Source organism: Doryrhamphus excisus, linkage group LG18 (genome assembly GCF_037039965.1).
Source record: "Doryrhamphus excisus strain RoL-2023G ecotype Guam linkage group LG18, RoL_Dexc_Guam_v1.1, whole genome shotgun sequence".
NCBI lineage: Eukaryota > Metazoa > Chordata > Actinopteri > Syngnathiformes > Syngnathidae > Doryrhamphus > Doryrhamphus excisus.
This window is the reverse complement of record NC_136374.1, coordinates 10,350,001-10,371,726: the sequence shown is the minus strand read 5'-3', so window position 1 is coordinate 10,371,726 and position 21,726 is coordinate 10,350,001. Positions and strand designations below refer to the sequence as shown.

At 43.4% G+C, this 21,726-nt stretch overlaps 2 protein-coding genes across 4 annotated transcripts in view; both read right to left on the bottom strand.

Moving 5' to 3' along the window:
* The window catches only part of LOC131106570 (kazrin), a 79,955-nt gene extending 79,542 nt beyond the window's left edge, over window positions 1–413 (bottom strand). The window contains exon 1 of one of the 3 annotated variants that reach the window (XM_078798424.1): window positions 334–413. The gene's annotated coding sequence lies outside the window, so the exon portion shown is untranslated. The remainder of the gene's footprint in view (window positions 1–333) is intronic. The other 2 variants (XM_078798425.1, XM_058055755.2) reach the window with 2 other exon arrangements.
* Window positions 414–2,990: 2,577 nt separating this feature from the next.
* Window positions 2,991–18,918, bottom strand: prdm2b (PR domain containing 2, with ZNF domain b). Its single transcript, XM_058055753.2, has 4 exons — window positions 18,751–18,918; window positions 12,363–12,464; window positions 6,127–10,490; window positions 2,991–4,837 (listed from the first exon to the last, which is right to left on the bottom strand). The coding sequence occupies exons 2-4, from the start codon at window positions 12,379–12,381 to the stop codon at window positions 4,820–4,822; spliced, it is 4,401 nt and encodes a 1,466-aa protein (XP_057911736.2). The 5' UTR covers window positions 12,382–12,464; window positions 18,751–18,918; the 3' UTR covers window positions 2,991–4,819.
* Window positions 18,919–21,726: the final 2,808 nt, after the last annotated feature.

Genomic DNA, 21,726 nt, shown 5'->3' with positions numbered 1-21,726 from the left:
GCCTCAGAGGTACTGTTAGCTTGAATGTGCTGTGATGTGGTTGGCATGGAGACCTTGAGTTAGGTAGCATAAAAAAAAAAACCACACCGATGGCGATGCTTCAAGTTTCCGCATGAGGCTGTGGAGAAGTAAGAACTCTTCAGCATTTTAATTCCAGTTGGGATTACATGGTGTCAAGCGAGAAAGGCTAGGTGTATTGCATTTTCATGAAAGAGCTATTGCTGCACTGTAGGCTGCAATCAGAGAGTGCACAACTGTGTATTTCATCCTCACCTCACACACACACGGTTAAATACACTCATAATGTACACTTGACATGTGACTACACTGTACCTCTATTGTAGAGCAGATGCAGCACGAAGAAATCATGATGGCAACTGTGTCCTATTGATGGAAAGAACATGTTAGAAGTGGGAAATAAACAGGTAGTGCAATTTAAATATACTAAAAGTCAAAACGTCTCATTTTATTGAATGAGAGCTTGTCGCCAAACCTAACTGACGTAACCCAACGTACGCAATTTACGCAACGTAGCATATTTACGTAACATATTTGTATACAAACAACTGCTGTTTTGACTAGCTAGCTTACACCGGTAAGCGATTGTATGTCTTGCTAGTCTCGGTCCTTGCTAGTACTGGTAAAGCTAGATAACTACTGATAAACTTACATAAAGTCTGTGTAAATGAATGTAAACTTACCCGCTGTGTTTACTGTGGCACCAACAAGTTTCTTTATATCTTTTATCTTCTTTTTTTTTGGGGGGGGGGGGGGGGGGGGTGTAGCTCTAAATCTGACACATTTAGTGTACTGATTAGCATCCTGTCTGCTCATTGGTCGATCAGTGAAACTCCCGCTGATTGGTCTAGTGTCTCACGAATTTCGCGCGTCACTTGGCTGGACGGTGACCCGCTATATAATGCCCCATCATGCAGTTTCAACTGAAAATGAATGGAGCAGAGTAGTGGTTCCAAAAGTGGGTACGTCAATTGCCATAGTTGTAAAAACAAGTTGGCACTAACACTCAAAATTACGAGTGCACCTGAACTCCTAACAGTGGGAGGAGGCCACAGCAGGAATGAGACAGCAAGCTCTGTGTTCATCATATTAACAAATAAGTCTGAATGATTACTTTGTGCATTAAGAGTGTTCTAATTAATCCCTGCTCGACGCAGCATTGAAATCCTGGTACTGTGAGTGGAGATTCACCTGAAAATGAGGCTTTATTGTAGGTTGTATGCATTTTAGATAATATTAATAAGAGGCTAGTGGTTCCTTTAGAGTTGGGACACCATGGAATTATTCCAGTCAGATAATGGGCACTTCATACTCAACAAACGGGATCAAACTGCTCGCAGTAAAATGGTGCATTCAGGTGCATCACATAACTACTGGGACACAAACTGGACACTTGTAAATCACAGCAAACACACCCACACATGCACATGTAGGTCTAAGCAGGTGATATTTACAAAACCAACAAATTGTTGCTCATAGTATAAAACAATGATAAAAACGTTCTACTCTACTAACAGACGTCAATCAAATCTTTGGACAGATATTGCTGTATCATGATTGTTCAATTTTACCCCTTCAATTTGCTATAAAATGAATATGCAGACTTAAACCATAGCCACCCCAAGTGGACAAAAAATGAAGGTGAAATTAAATTAAAAGGGAAGGATGCCAACATCAGAGTGGAATAAAAGATGTAGGATGATAACTTACAGTATCTTTATCAGTGCTCGTCAATCTTCATCCTAATATCACCATGCAAGATATACATTTCTCACCTGCAATTACTGTAAAATGAATTAGCCAATGGATGCACGGCGGCGGGCATAGCTAGGAGACCATAGTTCGATTCCACCCTCGGCCATCTTTGTGTGGAGTTTGCATGTTCTCCCCGTGCATGCGTGGGTTTTCTCTGGGTACTCCGGTTTCCTCCCACATTCAAAAACATGCTAGGTTAATTGGCAACTCCAAATTGTCCATAGGTATGAATGTGAGTGTGAATGGTTGTTTGTCTATATGTGCCCTGTGATTGGCTGGCGACCAGTCCAGGGTGTATCCCACCTCTCGCCCGAAGACAGCTGGGATAGGCTACAGCCCCCTCCCGCGACCCTCGTGACAATAAGCGGTAGAAAATAGACTTGGTATTCCCAATGGAATGGAGGACGGCGGCACTGTCTTCAAGTCAACATTTTCCAGAAGAAAGAAGCTTTGACCAGATGTTGTGTAACTACAGAATTTGTAATATATTTAGTAAGTGTGAAGGGTATATTATATCAGTATCAAAAATATGGTGCAACAAGTTTAACAATCAGATCATTCCACAATATCTAATAAAAATCATTAATGGCAGGGGTGTGCAAACTATTTCCATAGACGTACTGTAAAAATCAAAGGAGACACAGGCTATTTACTTATTTTAAATTTAGTAAATGTTAAGAATGATTTCTACTTCACCCAAAAAACTGCAAGTCAGGATTGTGTTAAAGGCGACAAAATGTATTCTTAGTGTTGTTTGCATTTTTTTGGAGTGTTATTACTTTAGAAAATGACCATTAAAATGAGATGTGGGCCGCACTTCGGACACTCCTGCTTTATGGTCTCTGTCACTCACGGACAACTCAATAAGCTTCAGTTGAATAACGACAAGAAAGGGTAAAGGAGTGTGCATTGACTTGAACTTTGACCCCGGTCACATTCTTCTGCCTACTATGGGTCTAAATCAAGAAGATTGATCGCCATATTGCAACAGGGGACATGTCCATATTGTTCAGTCAAATGTGGAGGGGACATCTTGGATGTGTATTCACGTTAACACAAAGAACATGTCCCCGCCTCTTGGCCAAAGTCAAGATTTAAGTGGGATAGGCTTCAGCATACCCCTGCGACGCTGGTGATAAGCGGCATAGAAAACGGATGGTCAAAAAAACGTGTATTAAAAAAAAAAACACATTGTGCGCCTTCCATATCAAGTGGTACTGAAATGCAAACATAAGTTATGTTCTATTGTTGTCTGATGAAAATCATGTATAGAGAATACGTTTTATAAGATGAACATTGAACATGAATACAACCTTTGTTGACCTTGGTCTGCAGTTAATCCTTTGTTCCATTCTTGAATCCACAGCACATTTCTTATTTTTCTATAGGACAGTAAGAAAAATATTCAAGAAATAAAAATAAACCACTTTTTGGGGGTCAATTATAGCCAGGTTTTTACTTGAGGTCATTCCCGATATTCACCCTTTACAATTTTCTTTAACGCTTAAAAGGCAAAAACATTTTTGGGGGAGCATTTACTATGGAAAAATAAATTAGCTTCCATTCATGTACTGTTCAAATTTACACTCCCATTTTACATGCTACCATTCTTCCAATTGGAGAATTAGTAAATAGCAGCGTTTCCCACAGGACTGGAATCTATTTGTGGTGATGCTTTGGGTGCATTAATCGTCCAATTTGCATAATTTGCTTGCAATAAGTGAGTACAAACACGAAAAACAAAGATGTTTACTACTAATGAGCTTTGTTCTGTTGCTTCTTTGTTGTTTTTATGTCATCCAACAAACGGAGCTGTAGGGAACAGCGATATGTGCTTGCATGCATTGTCAGTCACCAAAATACTCTTCACTAGATTTGTCGAGTTGCCTTAACAAACAAATAAAAAGTCTTGTAATTCTCTGGCAGACAGGATACATTATGCATGGTGGTCCAAATGCGTTGTCACAAATAAATGAACGTGTGGGAAACACTGTTAATGTTTGTGTTTGGAGGGAGGCTGATAATCATTTGATACATGATGTTGGCAGAATTATTTCCTTGAAAAACGAAGTCACGGCTGGGGCACCAAGATACCGATACACTTCTGTCCCCTCAAAATGTCTGAATCATGCATTTTAACATGATAAAAGTGTCCAATTTACAGCAAAAAACAGTAAATGAATACATTCTATGGTTTTAATGAGGCCCCAATCTTAGCGATCCAGCTACACATTTTGGCAGTTCCATTCTAAAGTGCTGCAGGGACGTGCGAGTGATGCTTCTTTTCATAACGACTAGTACTATAAGACCAGACAACACCAGTCCCCGTCCATTTCAACCACTGGAATTGGCTTGCTAACGTCAGATAAAAGCAAACAAGTAAAAACATGAGATGTCATTGAGATGCAGACAGGAGGAATAGTTGTGTCCATTCACACACGCACGCACACACACGCACGCACACACACACATACTTGCACACAGAATTCCTGAGGACCAATTGTTGCAGTCAACTGCCACATTTCTTTTCCCAACACAAATGATAAGCCAAGAGGTTATTTTCTAACAACTACAGAGTCCAACATACATATTCTGCAAAACAAATGGCGGCCATTGGAAGAGTCATAAAATCTACATTACTCTATTTTTTTCCAACACATGCATTAGGAGACTCCAGAAGAAAAAAAAAACCACTAAACAATCCAACGGAGAAGGAAGTAGAATATTAACAATGCAAGGAATTCCCCTAACTGATGCGTGATTGCCATTTGCAATAGACCAGCTTAGACAGAGCCCTAATGTTACTGTTTTGGGTCAAGTAATGACACATTGTATACATATATATTAACTTACTGACATTTACAGTTGTTGGGGTTTTTTTTGCAAGGCTGGCAAAAAAAAAAAAATGCAGGCTCAGTTTAGTTCGTATGACAAATGGAAGAAGAAAAAAAATAAGACCGCTCGCCTTCAGTCCAGCAAGGCAGAGTTCTTTTTTTTTCTTTTAGTGTGGGACAACCAAGAGTCTGTATTCCCAGGTCATCATGGCTTACTTCATCAACACCTCCTGGAAAAACACAAAATCTTGTTTAATTTAAAAGCTACAGGAAAAACAGCACAAACAGGAAGGATTTTATTTTTTTTACTAGTGTTTTCTTTGTGTGTGTGGGTGCAAAAGGTCCATAAAAACAGTAGCGCTCTTCAGTCAATGATCTTTGATAAGCATTTTGCAGTGGGTTCTTAAAAACCAGCTCCTGTCATACAACCTTTAGGCCATGACACGTTGGCTCCAGGAGCAATGATTATTTATTATTATTTTTTTTATAGTTTTGTAAACTACATGAAATTTGATGTATATGCATTTGCATGCATACTTTTGGTGATTACTTTATTCAAAACATACTACACAAAGACATTTATTTGACTCTGACGTCACATCGGGGTCAAGCGTTGAAGTTGGCGAGGACGGTACAATTGTGTCGCTTCCATGCTAATGAGCCATACAACTTGTGTGTTTGTTGTGTCAGAGTACAAGTTGTTTTCCTCTTTTCGAATTAAAATGCGTGACGCAATCGTTGAAATGAACAATAAAAAAATGTTGCCTAGATAAATTGACATGTGCATATATGGCTGTTTGTTTTTCTCGTTTCTCTGTACCACACAGGCTGGATGACAAGAGTGTTCACTCTTGAGAAATTAAAGTTTTTGATACATTATACCTTATTTTGCCATATAGTTAAATGAAAAAATGGGACCCAAAAATGTCTGTCAATTATCGAAAATAATTTGCATGACAATTACCATTCAACACAATTTGTTATCGTTACAGGTCTTGTAACTAACATAGATGTTGTTGGTATTTCCGTCCAATCTGGTTAAAAAAAAAACACGAGTCCTGACTCATGTGTGTGGAAGGTGGACGGCTCCATGCAAACAGGATAGTTGACTTTGCCGATGTCGTTTTAGTGTGGTTCAGCTACTGTGGGTCAGTAGCCTGTTTTGGTTTGGACAATAAAGAGATTATTGACCAACTCTTCGTAATCCTAATGTCCAAATAGACTTTACCTTCCAATATTTATCCTTAATGAAGGTCGGAAATGTTGAGTAGTGTGCTGCACATAGTGTATTCTTTCCACTGAAACTAGTTTTCAAGCAAGTCTTGTTTCTATGGACCAAATGTAAGTCTGATTAATTTATTGTACGGGTTTAATTCCACATGCTTTTCTTAGTTTTATGCTTTTTTCCCCCAAGTTTGCATGTGACTAGAGACGCAAAATCAGAATTAACCAAATGTGTAAATCCAGCCTAAGTCACTATCGATGTCTCACTGAAACAAGACTAAGTCCTGTGACCCACCGGAGAGTCTTTAAGCTCAGGCGTTGGTGCGTCCTCGCTTTTGACCACGACAGAGGGCCCCGCCATTTGAGAGCTCCTGGTGACTGGACCTCCAAGCCTCTCTCTGGTTCGCAGGGAGAAGCGCTCTTCTTTCTTGGGCTGGTGTGGCAACTTGACCTCACTTAGTCTCTTGGATGGTGCCTCTTTGCCCATTCGCTGCATCCTCATGGCTGGTCTTTGCGCGGTGTCATTGGGAGGGTCGGAGGCTGACGGTTGAGCTTGGCCCTTCTTGGCTTTTTTGTTGGCAGGCGTCGCCGCTGCTGCTGTTGCCACTGGCGATGAGGCGGGTCTCTTCTGTGTGCTCAGTGTGTTTTTGCCTTTGTTGATCTGCGAGGGTTCAAGCTCTACTGCACCGGAGCTACGAGCTCTGGTCTTTCCCAGGGGTTTCTGCTCTGGTTCCATGGCTGCTGCGTCACTGTCTTTCTTCTTAATATTTTTATCTGAGGCAGCGTCTTTCTTCTTGTCTGCGAGTCTTTTCATTGGCTTTTTCACGACAGGCTTCAAGGGGCAGCTGATGGCCATGTGCTTACTCAGACTGGCCTGATATGTGAACTCCCGGCTGCAGTGAGGACAGACGTTCGTTTGCTCCTCCTCGACCTTCACGGCAGCCTTCTTTGCCGAGGTGGCGGCTTTATTCTTCTGAGAAATGGCCTTCTGGACCAGCTGGTTCTTCTTTTTACTGAGGGCACTCATTTTCGCTTTCCCTACATCCTGACTGAAATTAAGTCTCTTGGGCTGGCCCATTCTCCGGAAGGCACTCTGGCCTGCAGCTGAGGGTGACACAACTCCATTGGGAGACTCAACTATTAGCTTGAGTGGGATGGGGTTCTTCTTGGGAGTGTAACGCTTCTTGTCGCTGGCATTGGCACAGGCCAAAATGTGCTTGTGCAGTTCAGGCATGTTGTCAAAGCTATTGCCGCACTTAGTGCAGCGGATGGCCGTGGTGAAGGTTTGTGGTATGTTGTGTGTGGTGAAGTTAGTCGCCGAGGCCACGGAGCTGGCGTGGGAGCGGCTGTGATAGGGGAAGGGGGGCGGTTTATAACTGGGGTAGTGCTGATTGAGACCGAGGCGGACATCTGGGCCTTTGGGCTTCCCGCCCTCAGAGGCCATGATCTTTATTGTCGTGTACAGCTCCTCATTAGGATCCTCTGGGCTGTCAGCTGCTTGGTTTCCATTAACATCAGGCTCATCCTTTACTGAGACATTTTGTTCTGGAGCTTCTTTTGAAGTCTCTTGTGCCGGTGTGGAGGGGGCGATTTCTTCTTTGGCTCTGGATGGGTCGGTGTAGTTCTGTGGCCTGAGTTTGCCACTCTCTACAGAGGTATGTGTGCATGCTTCATTTGGATGCAGATCTTTTTGGTGCTGCTGCAGGTTGCAGAGGAAGGCAAACTCCTTGGAACAGATGGAGCACACAAAGATGGTGCCCACCCCGTGTAGCGTCGTCCGGTGAGTGAGCAGGGCGGCGGCATCGCCAAACAGCTGCAGGCAGAATTCACACTTGAAGGGCCAATCTGAAGCATGCTGGCTGATGTGACCAGTGAGCTCCTTCATGGAGCTGAAGGGACCCTCGCAGACGTTGCAAACAAAAGTCTTGCTGTAAGCTGAGTCCATTTGTTCAGCCTCAAGGGGTTTATCGGACGTCTTACTGTTAAGAGTTTGAGGGTCAACTTCATCCCGAGGCACATGATTCATGACAGAGACGTCATCTGTGCAATGCAGGGGCTTCTCTTTTATCTCGGCATGAGGAGGGCTCTGTGGAGGCAGCGGTGGGGCTAAATCATGTAGCATGGGAGGAGGGCAAGATGACGACTCCGGCTGGGGTGAGAGAGCAGCAAAGTCAGAGCTTAAAGACTTTGAAGTTCCTGAGTTGAGGTCTTCGTGTGTTTCATCGAACAGCAGAGAAATGTCTTCCGTAGCGGACAGACCAACTGACGAAGACTCAAGAGGTGCATGGTGATCAACAGGATCTTTGAGTGGCGTGTTCGGGGAGTCCAGTGTCTCAGAGAGGGTGTTTTCTTCCTCATCCTTACTTTCACTGGTGAACACACTCTCCTCTGCTTCTGACGGGAGCTCAGGTGTCCTTGGGGACATTTTGGGTGACAGGACGGGGAGAGGGCGCTGTGCCAATGAGTCAGAGGGCTGAGATAGGGGAGAGTTTGCAATGGCAGGCGGCGAGGGAATGGTGGGTAGTACAGGGGGAGGCGGCGTTGTTGAGGTAACGCTGGACGTGCCAGGTGACGATGGGTTCATGGTGACTGGAGTCAAAGATGGAGGAGACGGGTGGGCAGACTCGGGTGCAACATTTGGAGACTGAGGTTGAAGACTGAGGTTGCCAATCAGCGAGGGTCCCTCCTCTGTCGGCAAGGGCAAACCGACATACTCGTTCATCAACACCTTCTCAAGCATGCTGGTGTTCGGCTTTCTCTTTTTGACAAGCAGCTGTGGTGCTGCACTTCCCTTGACGTCCACATCTGCAGCGCTCTGCTTCCGATGCACGCTCAAATCAAGCGCTGAATCGCTTTGAGCCTTGATAGGGATGTCACTTTGCCGACTGACAGTGTTGGACAAGTCCAAAGGTTGCTGATTGCAAGCGTTGCCTCCGCTGCTGGTGGAGCTCTGGCCTAGAAGGTTACTTCCTGAAGGGCTAAGAGCTCCAGCATCATCTTTATCCAAGTGGTTACCAAGAGGGGAGACGCTGAGTCTTTCCGGCTTTGGCACCTTCAGGGTGTACGAGCTTGCTGTCTCTGCTTTGCAGTTCTCTGCTTTAACTGCTGGACTGAGCTGTGGGGAGGATGGTGGGGAGGCTGTTCTCCTTTTGAACCGACTAGAGGAACCTTGCAGTGGTGTGACAGACAGCGAGGATGCCAGCCTGTGGCTTTCAGATATGAGCGTGATGGTGGACTTTTGGACGTCTTGCGTCTGAAGGAGCTGCTTGAGCTTAGGAGACAGATAAACGGTTTTCTCCCTTTGAAAGCCAGATGAATCCGCTGCTTGCTGCAGAAGCCCGCCCACGAGCAAGTTAGGAGAGGATGATGTCACAGCTGATGAAGAGGCTGTGAAAGACGGCGTTTCCGTTTCTACTTTGAGGCCGGGAACAAGAGGTGGCGTGGATGTTCTTCTTTTCGATGATGACTGGCAGAAGCTGGACACCTGCTTGGCAGTGCTGGCTCGAGCCTCCACCTTCAGGGCCTGACTGAGCTGACTGGGGCTGATGATGACCGTGTCCAGACCGAACAGGGCTGCAGATCTGGTGTCCACTTCGATGACCTCGCAGCTGCTCACTGTGCTGGTGGACACAATCTTGCCATCAATGAAGAAACTCAGATTCTCTGAGATGTTTTTAGATATGTCCACCGTGTAATCGTCCCGATCTGCCTCGTCTTCCGTGTCAGCACTGGGCACGTATACGAGGGCCGGGCTGGTATTCTGCGACTCAGTAGGTTGTGGCTGCGTTGACGCCTCCTGCAGCAGCATACCTTTCCGGCGAACACCCTTCGGCAACAAGTGTCGTTCGTGTATTCTGCGTTGGTGCCGGCGCATATTGGTGTGCGTGCCAAATGCTTTGTTACAGTACTTGCATGGGTGGAGCTCTTTGGAATCGCCATTTTCATCTAAACTGAAGGGACGGTCAACATGAGGGCCTGATTCTCTCCTTGGCGCTTCAGAGCTATGAACAGCTCCTCCAGTGAGCTGCGAGGCTACATGGTGACTTGTCGGGCTGGTGCAGTCGGGGCTCGACACATCCGTTTGACCCAATGGACTGAGCAAATTCGGTGTACCGGCAAAGGAGCCGAGCGGCTTCTTGAGGCCACTCTCGTGCCTCCTTTCATGGCGCCGTCGGCCCACCTGTGAGCCAAACGCCTTACTGCAGTATCGGCACTTGAACAGTTGTGCTTGCTGATTGGTGACGGCATGGATGTGTATGTGGCGCTCCAGACCCTGCCTGGTAGAGAAGTGACGTTCACAGTGCTGACAGGGGAACGAGCCTCCATGGGGGTCTCCTTCGAGGTCGCCGTCGGGGTCTGGATCAAGGTCAAGATCGGGGTTAACCTCGAGTTCTTGCCCAAGAGGCAGGGAAGACTGGGAAAGGCTTTTTGTGACACCTCTGACAGATGGCTCGGGCTGTTGTGCTTCATTTGGAGTCAAATCAGCATCCTCCTCCTCCTCTTCTTCTTCTTCTCCTTCCTCCTCCTCGTTTCCCACATCCATCATGACTGCTGACATGTCCTGCACATCTATGTGGTCACTGATTTCCATGGGGTAGGCTTTCTGGAGTTCCTGTGAGGGCTTTTGTTGAAATGACCTCCCATCATCCTCCTTCAGACCTGTAAACAAATTATGACGAATGAACAATGTCAGTCATGTTGAATATATTTGTACTATAAACCTACATCTTAACCTTATGCTTTAAAATTCACATTCGAAAAGGTACCCCTAAGGCCCTACAATACAATACAATACAATCGAGAAGGCTCTTCTCCACCATACCCAACAAGCTCTATTCTTCCTCACGCCATCATCATCATCATCATCATAATTTACAGTGGGATCTTGAACACCATTGCTGCCTTCTCCTCTTTCCTGCACCCCCCTCGGCTTTCCAATTCATGTTTTTCTTTATCTTTCCCGTATATTTACATATACAAGTCGTTTTTGAACACGCTGGAGACGTGTGTGGGTTGGAGATACATACAGTATATGATGTTGAGATTGTACTGCTGTGTGTGTGTGTTCAGGTCAGAGTCAAGTTATAAAACAGTGTCAAGCGCTGTGTGACTGTGTGAGGACGCTCCACTGTGTGAATGAGGTTGAACCCGAGGCGTCCTTGCATCGCATGCGTTAATTACAATAAAAATTTTTACATCATTAATGGAATAAATTTGTTACCACTGTTAACGCGTTATTTTGACAGCCCTAGTAACATATAATTTAGTCTTGGTCAAGAAATGATTATTTCCCTCCTTTTCCACTAAATAGTTCAAGTGTTCAAGTGTAAGATAGATAAAAAGCACCACTATGTAGTCCATCAGACCCAAGAAAATAGACTTTGCTCCTATGCACAATTTAAGAAATAAAATGGGTTTTTGTTTGTTTGTTTCTGTCAGCTTTTTCCTGATTTCGGAGTCGCCGCAGCGAAACATCCGCATACTGATTTTGGATTGAGCACTTCATATTCCGGATGCCATTCCTGACGAATACCAATGATGCTTACTAGTGGAGATTTTTGCACCGAAGTTGATTATCAAAAAAAAAAAATAAACCAATTCGTCATTCATAATTGGTAATTCATTATTAAGTGAACTGTCTTAATTTTTTGTGTGCATTAATAATTGTTCTTTATGTTTGATCTGATTACTGGATTAATCAAAGGAATATTCAGTAGAATATAATATAATATTCCATAGCTGCAGGCCTAATTGGTACTATTGGTACCATCCATTCACGTTTAAATGTATGAGTTTCTCTTATCAACTTTTCTTACTTTGAAGCAAGCTGGGGTTCTCTCATTCACTTCTCGGGAAGTAAACAAACACCTTTATTGGCTCATTTTGAGTGGCATTAGCACGTTTGTCCTAATAACTGAAGCTTGTTCTCGTTCGCTTTATTTAAAGGGCCACGACTGGGTTCACATCCAAACCGCTAGGGCCGCAAATATTTGGTGATGGCAGACCCAGATGAATGAGAACATTCACAGACATCTCTCATTAGTTCAATGGCCACAGAATAAACCCTAATAAGGTTTTTCTTTGGCTTTTTGGTCACGTATAAAGACCAAAAGGCCCAACCTCAACAAGTACGTTATGTTGCCACTATGGATTAACAAAAGAATGAAAGTGTTTTACTATTTAGAGTAAACTTTGTTTGTACGCTTGCGCAGTTGATATAGACATTTGTTATGACATTTGCATTTCCATAGTTTCCGATGGGAAATAGAGTATGTTTCAAAATTTAAAGCAGCTTCTTATATCCAGATACTGTTTGACCTTAAAAAGTTCCATTGCAAAAATCCTGTGGGAAATGTAAATGTACGCTACTGAAAGTCAATATATTACACCCTTAGATACTTGTAGGTAGACATATTGGATATTTGTCTGAATAATTCATAGCGACAGAGGAAGAAGTGCAAAGGTCCCGGCAGATATAAAAGTGTAGCATGCATGAATTTACAGTAATCAACATTTTGAAAGTCAACTTGCCTTCCTCCCCATCCCACATCGCCTTGACAGATTTGTTTCCACTTGTTTTCTGCAAGTCAGCCCAGTCAGTTCGTCTGGATCTCTACAGCAGCTTTCTTCTGGCTGCAAGCACAAAGAACAAAAAACTTTTGACAACATCCTTTTACAAGAGATACACACACCGAACAAGCAGGGAAAGAAATCATTTTCAAAATTCCAATTACTATTGGTTACTTTACTACTCAGGAGCGTTAGAGCCAAAGTGGGAAAATAAAACATAATAGCATAATGGGAAAAGAGTCAAAAGTCAAAGAATAGTTGAAAATTAAATCAAAATACACAAGAATAGTTATTCCTCCAGCAGTTGTATCTTTTATTAGATCAACATCTTAATTTTACAATGAGAATAATGTGAAAATATAATGGGAATTGTTGTAGTGTTATGAGAATGCAGTCAACAAGTGATTAAAGTAATTGTATTACATGAATAAACATTAAGAACACTTGCGAGAAATATACATTACAAGTAGGAACTCAAATTTATGATAGTGGTTGTAACCTTATGACAAGGGTCGGGAACCTACGGCTGGTGAGCCATATGTGTTGCTCACGCGTTAACTCTATAAATGTTCATTCATTCATTTTCTACCGCTTATCCTCATGAGGGTCGCAAGGGTGCTGGAGCCTATCCCAGCTGTCTTCGGGCAAGAGGGGTTCACCCTGGACTGGTCACCAGCCAATCACAGGGCACATATAGACAAACAACCATTCACACTCACATTCAATTAACCTAGCATGTTTTTGGAATGTGGGAGGAAAAAGGAGTCGCCGGAGAAAACCCACGCATGCACGGGGAGAACATACAAATTCCATACAGAGATGGCCGAGGGTGGGATTGAACTTAGGTCTCCTAACTGTGAGGTCTGCGCGCTAACCACTAAACCCCCGTATGGAATTAATATTTCAGGAAACATGCAGTTTGTGTAGGATGTTTCACAACTTAAGATTTATTTTAGACATATTTTTACACTTTAACATTTAGTTTTGGTCTAGACTTCCATGAACAGGACGGTAAACGCTAACCACTTGACCGCCGTGCAGCCACTATTTCGCTTACATGTTAAAAGTACAACATTACAGAAACCACAGCATTAAAAAATGTTAAAATATAAAACATTATGTTTTTTAATCCCTCTTCTGTCCAATTGTTCGTCAATGGCTGTCCTTCCGGTAGTTTCCGGTCAGACGCCAATACACAATTATAATTGGCTAACATGCTAGCATACCAGGTGATTGAGTGGTCAAGAGATGAACTTTGCGCCTAGCACTTTGCCGAAGAAGACAGCAAAACGGTATAAAGATGAGGAGGCACACATTTCAACATGTATGGACAGAGGAATATGCTTTAGTATAACATTGCTCAAAATAATAAATGTAGAGACTTACGATATTCTAAAATGACTTGCCTTGCGTAAAAATGCACACATTTTTATTTGCATTAAGGGTTAAAACATATTATATAACTCTCATGAAAATACATGTTCTTGTTCATTAATGATTTTGTGCCACATTTGAGCAGTCTGTCGAGTAAATACTTCTACACATGAATGTCATCAACTCGGTCTGTTTAGCATTTATACAGCTATATGTCATTTTCTTATCATTGGAAGAATCTATTGTTAACAAATGATTGAGTCCATGCTGTGCTTTCGTGGCACAATCAGGCACGCTTCCACAACAGACTTGTGGAGGCACGCTCCAGCCCCGAGCCTCTTGTTGATGAGTAAATGCATGACGGAAGAAACACTTCCTTGCTTTCCGGAAAAAAAAAACAATTATATGAATGGGACAGCACTTACATCAGAACAGTCATCTTCCCTGCATCGCTGCAGTATCCATCTGATAAAAAAGCTACTTAGCTCTACATCAGCGAGTGCCGTTGCACAAGCCGTACAAGCTCAGACGTCATTGAGTGAGAGTTGCCGATGTGAGGAAAGAAAGGTTGAACGAGACTTGTAGGTTTATATACAGATGTGTGGACATTTTACTCTAGTTTTGTTCACTTGGTAATGGTTTTTATTTCATTTGAACATGCATCAGATTACAATTGAATGCATCCCATAATCAGTTCACAGTTCCACATGTCCAAAAGAAGTAGGAAGAAGCAAAGCTTATTAAATCCTACCCCTCCATCTGGTACTTTTACAATCAGTAACTGTTACATTTGTTCACTTCCTGCTTTTTTTTTTTTCGTCACATACCGAAGTACGAAGTGATATGACCATACAATGACATAATGGGTACCATAGTAAGTGTCAATATAGTGATATGTATAGCACATCATGACTGGTTCAAGACTCTTCATCCTCGTATGGACTTATTTCAGGAGCAAAATGTTAATAATGGGGTTGAAAAATGATCAATTGTTATTTTTTTCCATTACCCGTCTAATTTCTAGGCGCATATACAAGTGAATTAGTTGCATTGTACAACCCGGTGCAGTAATGAGCTCTCTTTTTATATGTTTAGAAAACACAGTCATGAGAAATACACGTGTTCATGTCTCAGGTAAGGATTGTGGATGATGGGTAAAATCCCCCCTCAAAAAAGGTGCAGTTTTCCTGTAACTTTTCTCCATTTCTTCTTTTTCATTGTCTCCAGTCAACATTCCTTTGTAGTTTGATACAAATTAGTCAGGCCAGGGCCTGAGAATTAAAAAAAACATTAGTCAGATGATTTTTGTAAGTCAATAAAAAATGCATGCATCAACCAACTAAGTTATTTATCAAGGAGTTCTATGTTACATTTATAACATGCACGTGTGTGTGTGGCGCGCATGTGTGTGTGTGTTTGAGATATGACAAAAGTTGGCCAGACCGTTGGGGAGGATTTTCAGCAGACGTTCTTGGCGTTACAGAGTTTTACCACCAGCATTAGCACATCATTTAGCCCCTTTGGTGTTTCAATGCAGAGCTCTCGAAACTTGAACAACACTCTTGGCTCAGATATACGACTATAATTTCATGAATGCAGCAGTGAGACCTTTTGCAGATTAGGAACTTGGAAGCCACGTGAAGGGATGGACATCAAGGAACTTGGTATCAGTCAAAATTGGGCTCCAACTAACAATTATTTTCTTAGTCAATTAATCTGGAGCTTGTTGTTTTGATTGATCAAGTAATCAGTTGGGCCTAGATGGACAACAGCAATATGAACCAAACAAAAACCGCAACATATCTGAAAAGAAGCAAAAATGTCAATCACAGTTTCTGGAATTTTGCAAGTCAAGACTGATCTGTGTGAATACCTTGTTTTGGAGAAACCACAAATAGCTCTGCTTCCATGGACGACTCTATAGTCACCTTTACACAAGGGAGGCAGCTATCAAACATTTTAGTCATCGAGTAACGTATTTTCCGCACTATAAGGCGCACTTAAAAGTCTTTAATTTTCTCAAAAATCGATTTTTAATGTGGTGCACCTTGTGTGTGTGTTCCAAAATCTGTAAAAATGTTGTTCTACTTGGATAAGCGCTCTGTTTGAGTGAGTGTAGACCATTTACTGCTGACACAGGGACGTAATACTTCGCTGCCAGCGATAAACCAATCAGAGAACTACACGTAATACGCACAGCACATATCTGCCACGCCTCCAACAAATCGTTCCTATTTCTCCTGTCAAAATCAAGTCAAGTGAATACAGAGCTTGCTAGCATTCTAGGAGGGTAAACAGGGCGTTCAAAGTGATGTTGCGCCCGGAGAACACTGACTACCTAACAACAACAGACTCCAACAATGATTGGAGGGAAGCCGGCATGTTTGATGGCCAAATTAAAGTGAACATAGAGAACCGGGAGAGTGGAGCTTGGGCTTAGGAACCTGCTTTAATCGTATTGTCTGACTGTATTGTTAAATAGTCATGCCCTGTTTATTTTGGTTGTTTGTGTAGCATTATAAAGTGTGCATACAGGGAGCGTCTTACCTGCATGTATGCAAATTACAAGGTTATCGATGTCGGGAGTTTCCAATAGTCTATTCCACCACAGTCGTTGGGTCTACCAACGTTTTTTAAACACGGGTAGCCCCACAAAAAGTGTGTAATAACCACATTTCCACTACAGATGTTATGCCAAGATTGTCTACACTTTGCAAACGTGGCGCCCTTACATCCAGCTACTGAGCTCGACACCACCAGCAGTGCTTCTGACAAAGTGTGTCCGACAATAAGTGCTCCTCCTCGGGTAGGTGAGGTAGAGAAAGCGCCCCATGGCCCCGTGGCACGGGCACAATCAAAGAAATGACTCTGACTGTTTTATCCGTGACAGCAACGTGCTGCGTTACAACGGATACACATCACAATTTCTGTTTGTTTTGTTTTCCTTCTCTTTCGTGGAAACGCAGTAAGAGTGAGATAACAACGTTCGAACCGAGATGTAACCAAGGACAACTGCAGTTGATTGCAGACTCCACCCCAACATGTCTATCTAACATAGCCCGGATAGAGCCCACATAATTACGTGAGGTGACAATAAAAAGCTGAATGCAAAATTAGTCATGCACAAGTTTCCTGTGATGGCACAAAAACAAAGTTTGGGGAAACTCCCGCAGGACGGCAATAAGTTATTGGCTAGGACAGAGAGGAGCTGTTGCTGTCCGTAGTGATTAATGTCGGGTATAAAAGCATCAGTGATCACCTCAAACCTCACTTCCACTACATCACTTGATCAAGCCTTTTCAATAACCTTTCAATATCTGTATTTGCTAAAATGGAAGTGAAAAAGTTGTATTGGGAGACCCCTAATCACTACTACATTAAACACCCTGGACCAGTCCAGGGTGTACCCCGCCTCTTGCCCCAAGAAAGCTGGGATAGGCTCCAGCATTCCTGCGACCCAAGTGAGGATAAGTGGCATAGAAAATAGATGGATGGAAAAACAACATGTACACTTTTAAACACAAACAAAATACAAACATAAAAAAACAAATCTAAAATAATTTCAATATAATGCCTTGTAATGTTTTACAATTTCCATTTACTGCCTTTTAATATGTTAATATGACATTAAAGCCTGCTCAAATGTCATTTAAAACAGTGCCTGCAGAATGAAATTTTAGAAAAATAACCTTTAGAAATGAACAATTGTAGTTTACGATGTGACATTACCATCATTTGTTGACAAGTTATGCATCCTTTAATGACTAAATGCTGTCATTGGTTGAACAAAAAAGTCACATTAGCATAAATAAGCCTGTTATTTTATATGCAAGCACACAGCTGAAAGATAACGCTTCACCAAGGTTGCACTACAATGCGCCTTTAAGTCTTTTTAGTGCATCTAAGGTTATGTAATTACTCATTTAAACACACCACACAACTGATTTTAAGCCTTTCAGCAATCCTGTGCAATTTAATGTTGCACTACTATAGAAGAAAGGACCATCAAAGCCATTAGTGTGGATGTGTATACCTACAGGATCCATTTATCTTTAACAGACAAAAAAACTGGTCAAAGTTCACAGCACATAGACAGATACTCACACAGCCATCTAAGTTGAACATTATGTGCAAAATAATATATTTGCTGTTCACTGCACATCGATCACAGACAATCTAATGTTGTTTAATTTCTTTTAACTTTATCATAAAGGCATGGTTGTTTTAACACGGTTCCTGTCGAGGTTGATTAAATATCATTTTTAAATCATGTCAGTAAAGTGTATTTAGCGGAGTTTAAGTGAGACGTGAAGGAGAAAATTAAAGTTTTTCCCCATCTGCTCCGGTTCACCGAGGTGTCCGTGTGTTCAAACCGAGCCGTCTTAGCTTCGCTAGCATCGCCCCGTCTGACAACCCGACGGACTGGTTATTCTGGACCCAAAACCGGCAGCAGCCTCTGTTAAAAGTACACCCGCAAACAATCGAAATGGGGATATTTTTAATCACTATCCGATATCCGAGCTTCCTGGGTGGGGTAGAGATAGAGTTATGTTGAGGTGCTCGGCTAGATAGCTAGCTAACAGTGCTATAGGCCACCATCAAGTGGAGGCTCTCAGATGGATGGCTTTCATGCTTTAGGGAGCTTAGGAAGGTCACATCCTCGATAAGGAGCGACACCACCGGGGGGGCAAAGCGGGCTTGACCGCTAATAGAGTCGACCAGCATGAATTAGCGACTGGCTTTAGGACGTCCTGTAAGTGTCCACAGCGACGACTTTGATGTCGGGTTTGAAAGTGGAGAAAAGCCGCCCCCTCCCTCCTTCTTCCACAGCACAACTAGCCTCCCAATGTTAGCGGTTAGCTTACCGAACTTAGCTTACAAGTGCTAAGAAATCGCCCCGCGGGTAACTTAATGGAGTTTGAAATAAAAGTCAAATAAAGTTGAATAAAAGAGACACAGAAGGACCAGGCCTCACCTCGCTTGGCCCGGGGAGTCCTGCTCAGAGTGCTGGATCTTTCTTCCTCCAGTGCAGCTGTTATCTCGGGGTTGTCTTGCACCGTGTACCAACACCAGCAGCTCCTCTCTCGGCGCGATAGGCTGCCAAGAATGAGGGATGAGCCGGACAACCAATCACATGCCGCCGCCGCCTCCTAGCTGCTGCTGCTGCTCATCCACCACCTCCTCCTCCACTGGGGAGATTTGGGACAGCAAGCATCTAATCTGTCTGGTAGGTGCTATCAATTCACTTTGGATGTTATACTGTAAAGAATATAATAACATAATGGCTGTAATAGTGTAATAAAACAGCTTGATCCTCGACCAGAAAATACCTGGACTATAGTTTGGGCTCGTCCACAATAACATTCATCTAAAGTTAACCCCAGAAGCCCAGAAGATACACAATTTACCATTGTTAGTTTAGACAATCATTCATTCATTCATTTTCTACCGCTTTTTCCTCACGAGGGTCACGGGGGTGCTGGTTCGGGCGAGAGAGATAGGGTACACCCTGGACTGGTCGCCAGCCAATCACAGGGCACATATAGACAAACAACCATTCACACTCACAGTCATACCTATGGACAATTTGGAGTCACCAATTAACCTAGCATGTTTTTGGAATGTGGGAGGAAACCAGAGTACCCGGAGAAAACCCACGCATGCACGGGAAGAACATGCAAACTCCACACAGAGATGCCTGAGGGTGGGATTGAACCCTGGTCTCCTAGCTGTGAGGTCTGCGTGCTAACCACTCGACCGCCCGTTTAGACATTACTGTATTATTTAACTTACCTTTTCTTTGGCTTCCGGTGTTGTTATTGTTTCTGGCCAAGTGTGGTGATAACCATAGAGCCAAATATGGCCGCCACTGCAATCAGTGTTGGTAGTAACACAGTGGATTAGGCATGAAAACAGCCACTAACCACAGTAATGCAGATTCTCTATCAGTCCGTTGTGGTTAAGAGGGAGTCTTTCGCTTCAACTCTCACTTCCTTTGCCTGCATCGCGGGGGAGGATAGAGTCGGAATGGGCCGTATTCCATTGCTGAAATAGCCAATCAGAGCTGCCTGTGCCAGTTGTGGTGGCAAGTCCCAAACTCGATAGTGGACACCAGATGTCAAGGCTGCCATCAAGCTTTTCCACCTCCAAGACACTGAAAGCACCGTGATACTGATAGCATGTTTACATATTGATGACACAGCATCAGGAGCAACAGGGGGGTCACAGTACAGTATCTTGTTTTGTGGAGTATCTTGTCTGAGGATACTATACTAGGACATGATCACAGGAAAACGGATCGAACCTGCAACCTTCAGGTTGGGAGACAAGTACTCTGTCGCCCCAGGTTACGTAAAAGCACCCAACACCTCAGTCCACACTGTTTACACTGGGGACGGAAGCCTATTGTGGATATAGTGGAAGGAATACTTGGAGACCCTTCCCAATCCCACTGACATATACCTCCTATAGAGGTAGTCAAAACACACCCCAGTGATGGGAGCCTCCTTGGGAACATCTACAGTATTCCAGGCTAATGGAGAGAAGGGTACAATGTGTAATGTGTTTACCGTCCTGGTCATGGAAGTCTCCACCTAAATGTTAAAGTGTAAAAATAAGTCTTAAGTTGTGAAAAATCTTGCACAAACTGCATGTTTTTGTTTTCTTAAATATGAATTACATAAAGGCTGCACGGTGGTCGAGTGGTTAGCGCGCAGACCTCACAACTAAGAGACTCGAGTTCAATCCCACCCTTGGCCATCTCTGTGTGGAGTTTGCATGTTCTCCCCGTGCATGCGTGGGTTTTCTCCGGGTACTCCGGTTTCCTCCCACATTCCAAAAACATGCTAGGTTAATTGGTGACTCCAAATTGTCCATAGGTATGAATGTGAGTGTGAATGGTTGTTTGTCTATATGTGCCCTGTGATTGGCTGGCCACCAGTCCAGGGTGTACCCCGCCTCTCGCCCGAAGACAGCTGGGATAGGCTCCAGCACCCCTCTGCGATAGATAAGCGGTAGAAAATGAATGAATGACTTCATATGATGTGATACGGGCTGTACGGTGGAGAGTGGTTAGCGTGCAGGCCACACAGCTAGGAGGCCCATGTTCGATTACCCCCTTGGGCATCTCTGTGTGGAGTTTGCATGTTCTCCCCGTGCATGCGTGGGTTTCCTCCCACATTCCAAAAACATGCTAGGTTAATTGGTGACTCCAAATTGTCCATAGGTATGAATGTGAGTGTGAATGGTTGTTTGTCTATATGTGCCCTGTGATTGGCTGGCGACCAGTCCAGGGTGTACCCCGCCTCTCGCCTGAAGACAGCTGGGATAGGCCCCAGCACCCCCGCAACCCTCGGGAGGATAAGCGGTAGAAAATGAATGAATGAATGAATAACTATTAAAAGGAGTAATGCCAATTAAAGGCCACTAGGTGGAGACAGACACCTTCCCGTTCATTCACCATCACCTTTCCATCAATCGGTCAATAAAGGGTTCATGAGGTGACAGTCCCTGGAACACTTTATATTATTTCCTATGGAGATATACATTTGTATATTTATTTAAAGCTACAATAACTTGGAAGTCAACCAACAAGGGGTACAGATTGTCCTCCATTTTGGTCTCTTCATTTGTCCCTTCTTATACTAAACACTAGCAACTTAGTTGCTGCTGATGTCTTTTGTTCTCCACTTCCTCTCGCTCCGTCCCCTCTTAAAGCTTGCAAAACCAGGCAGAGAATTGCACAGGAAAATGGTCAGGAAATGGTCAGAGGAAAACTTCACCTTGTTAAAGACGTACTCTTTTGTTTGAATAATAGTAGCTTAGCAAACACCCACACAACACAAAAGAACAGGAACCACTATCTCACTCGGTGTATGATCAACACAAACACAAAGCATGCTGGGAAGTCTGTGTAGCATATGTTGGCGCCAAAATGCTGCAGGCTCGAGAT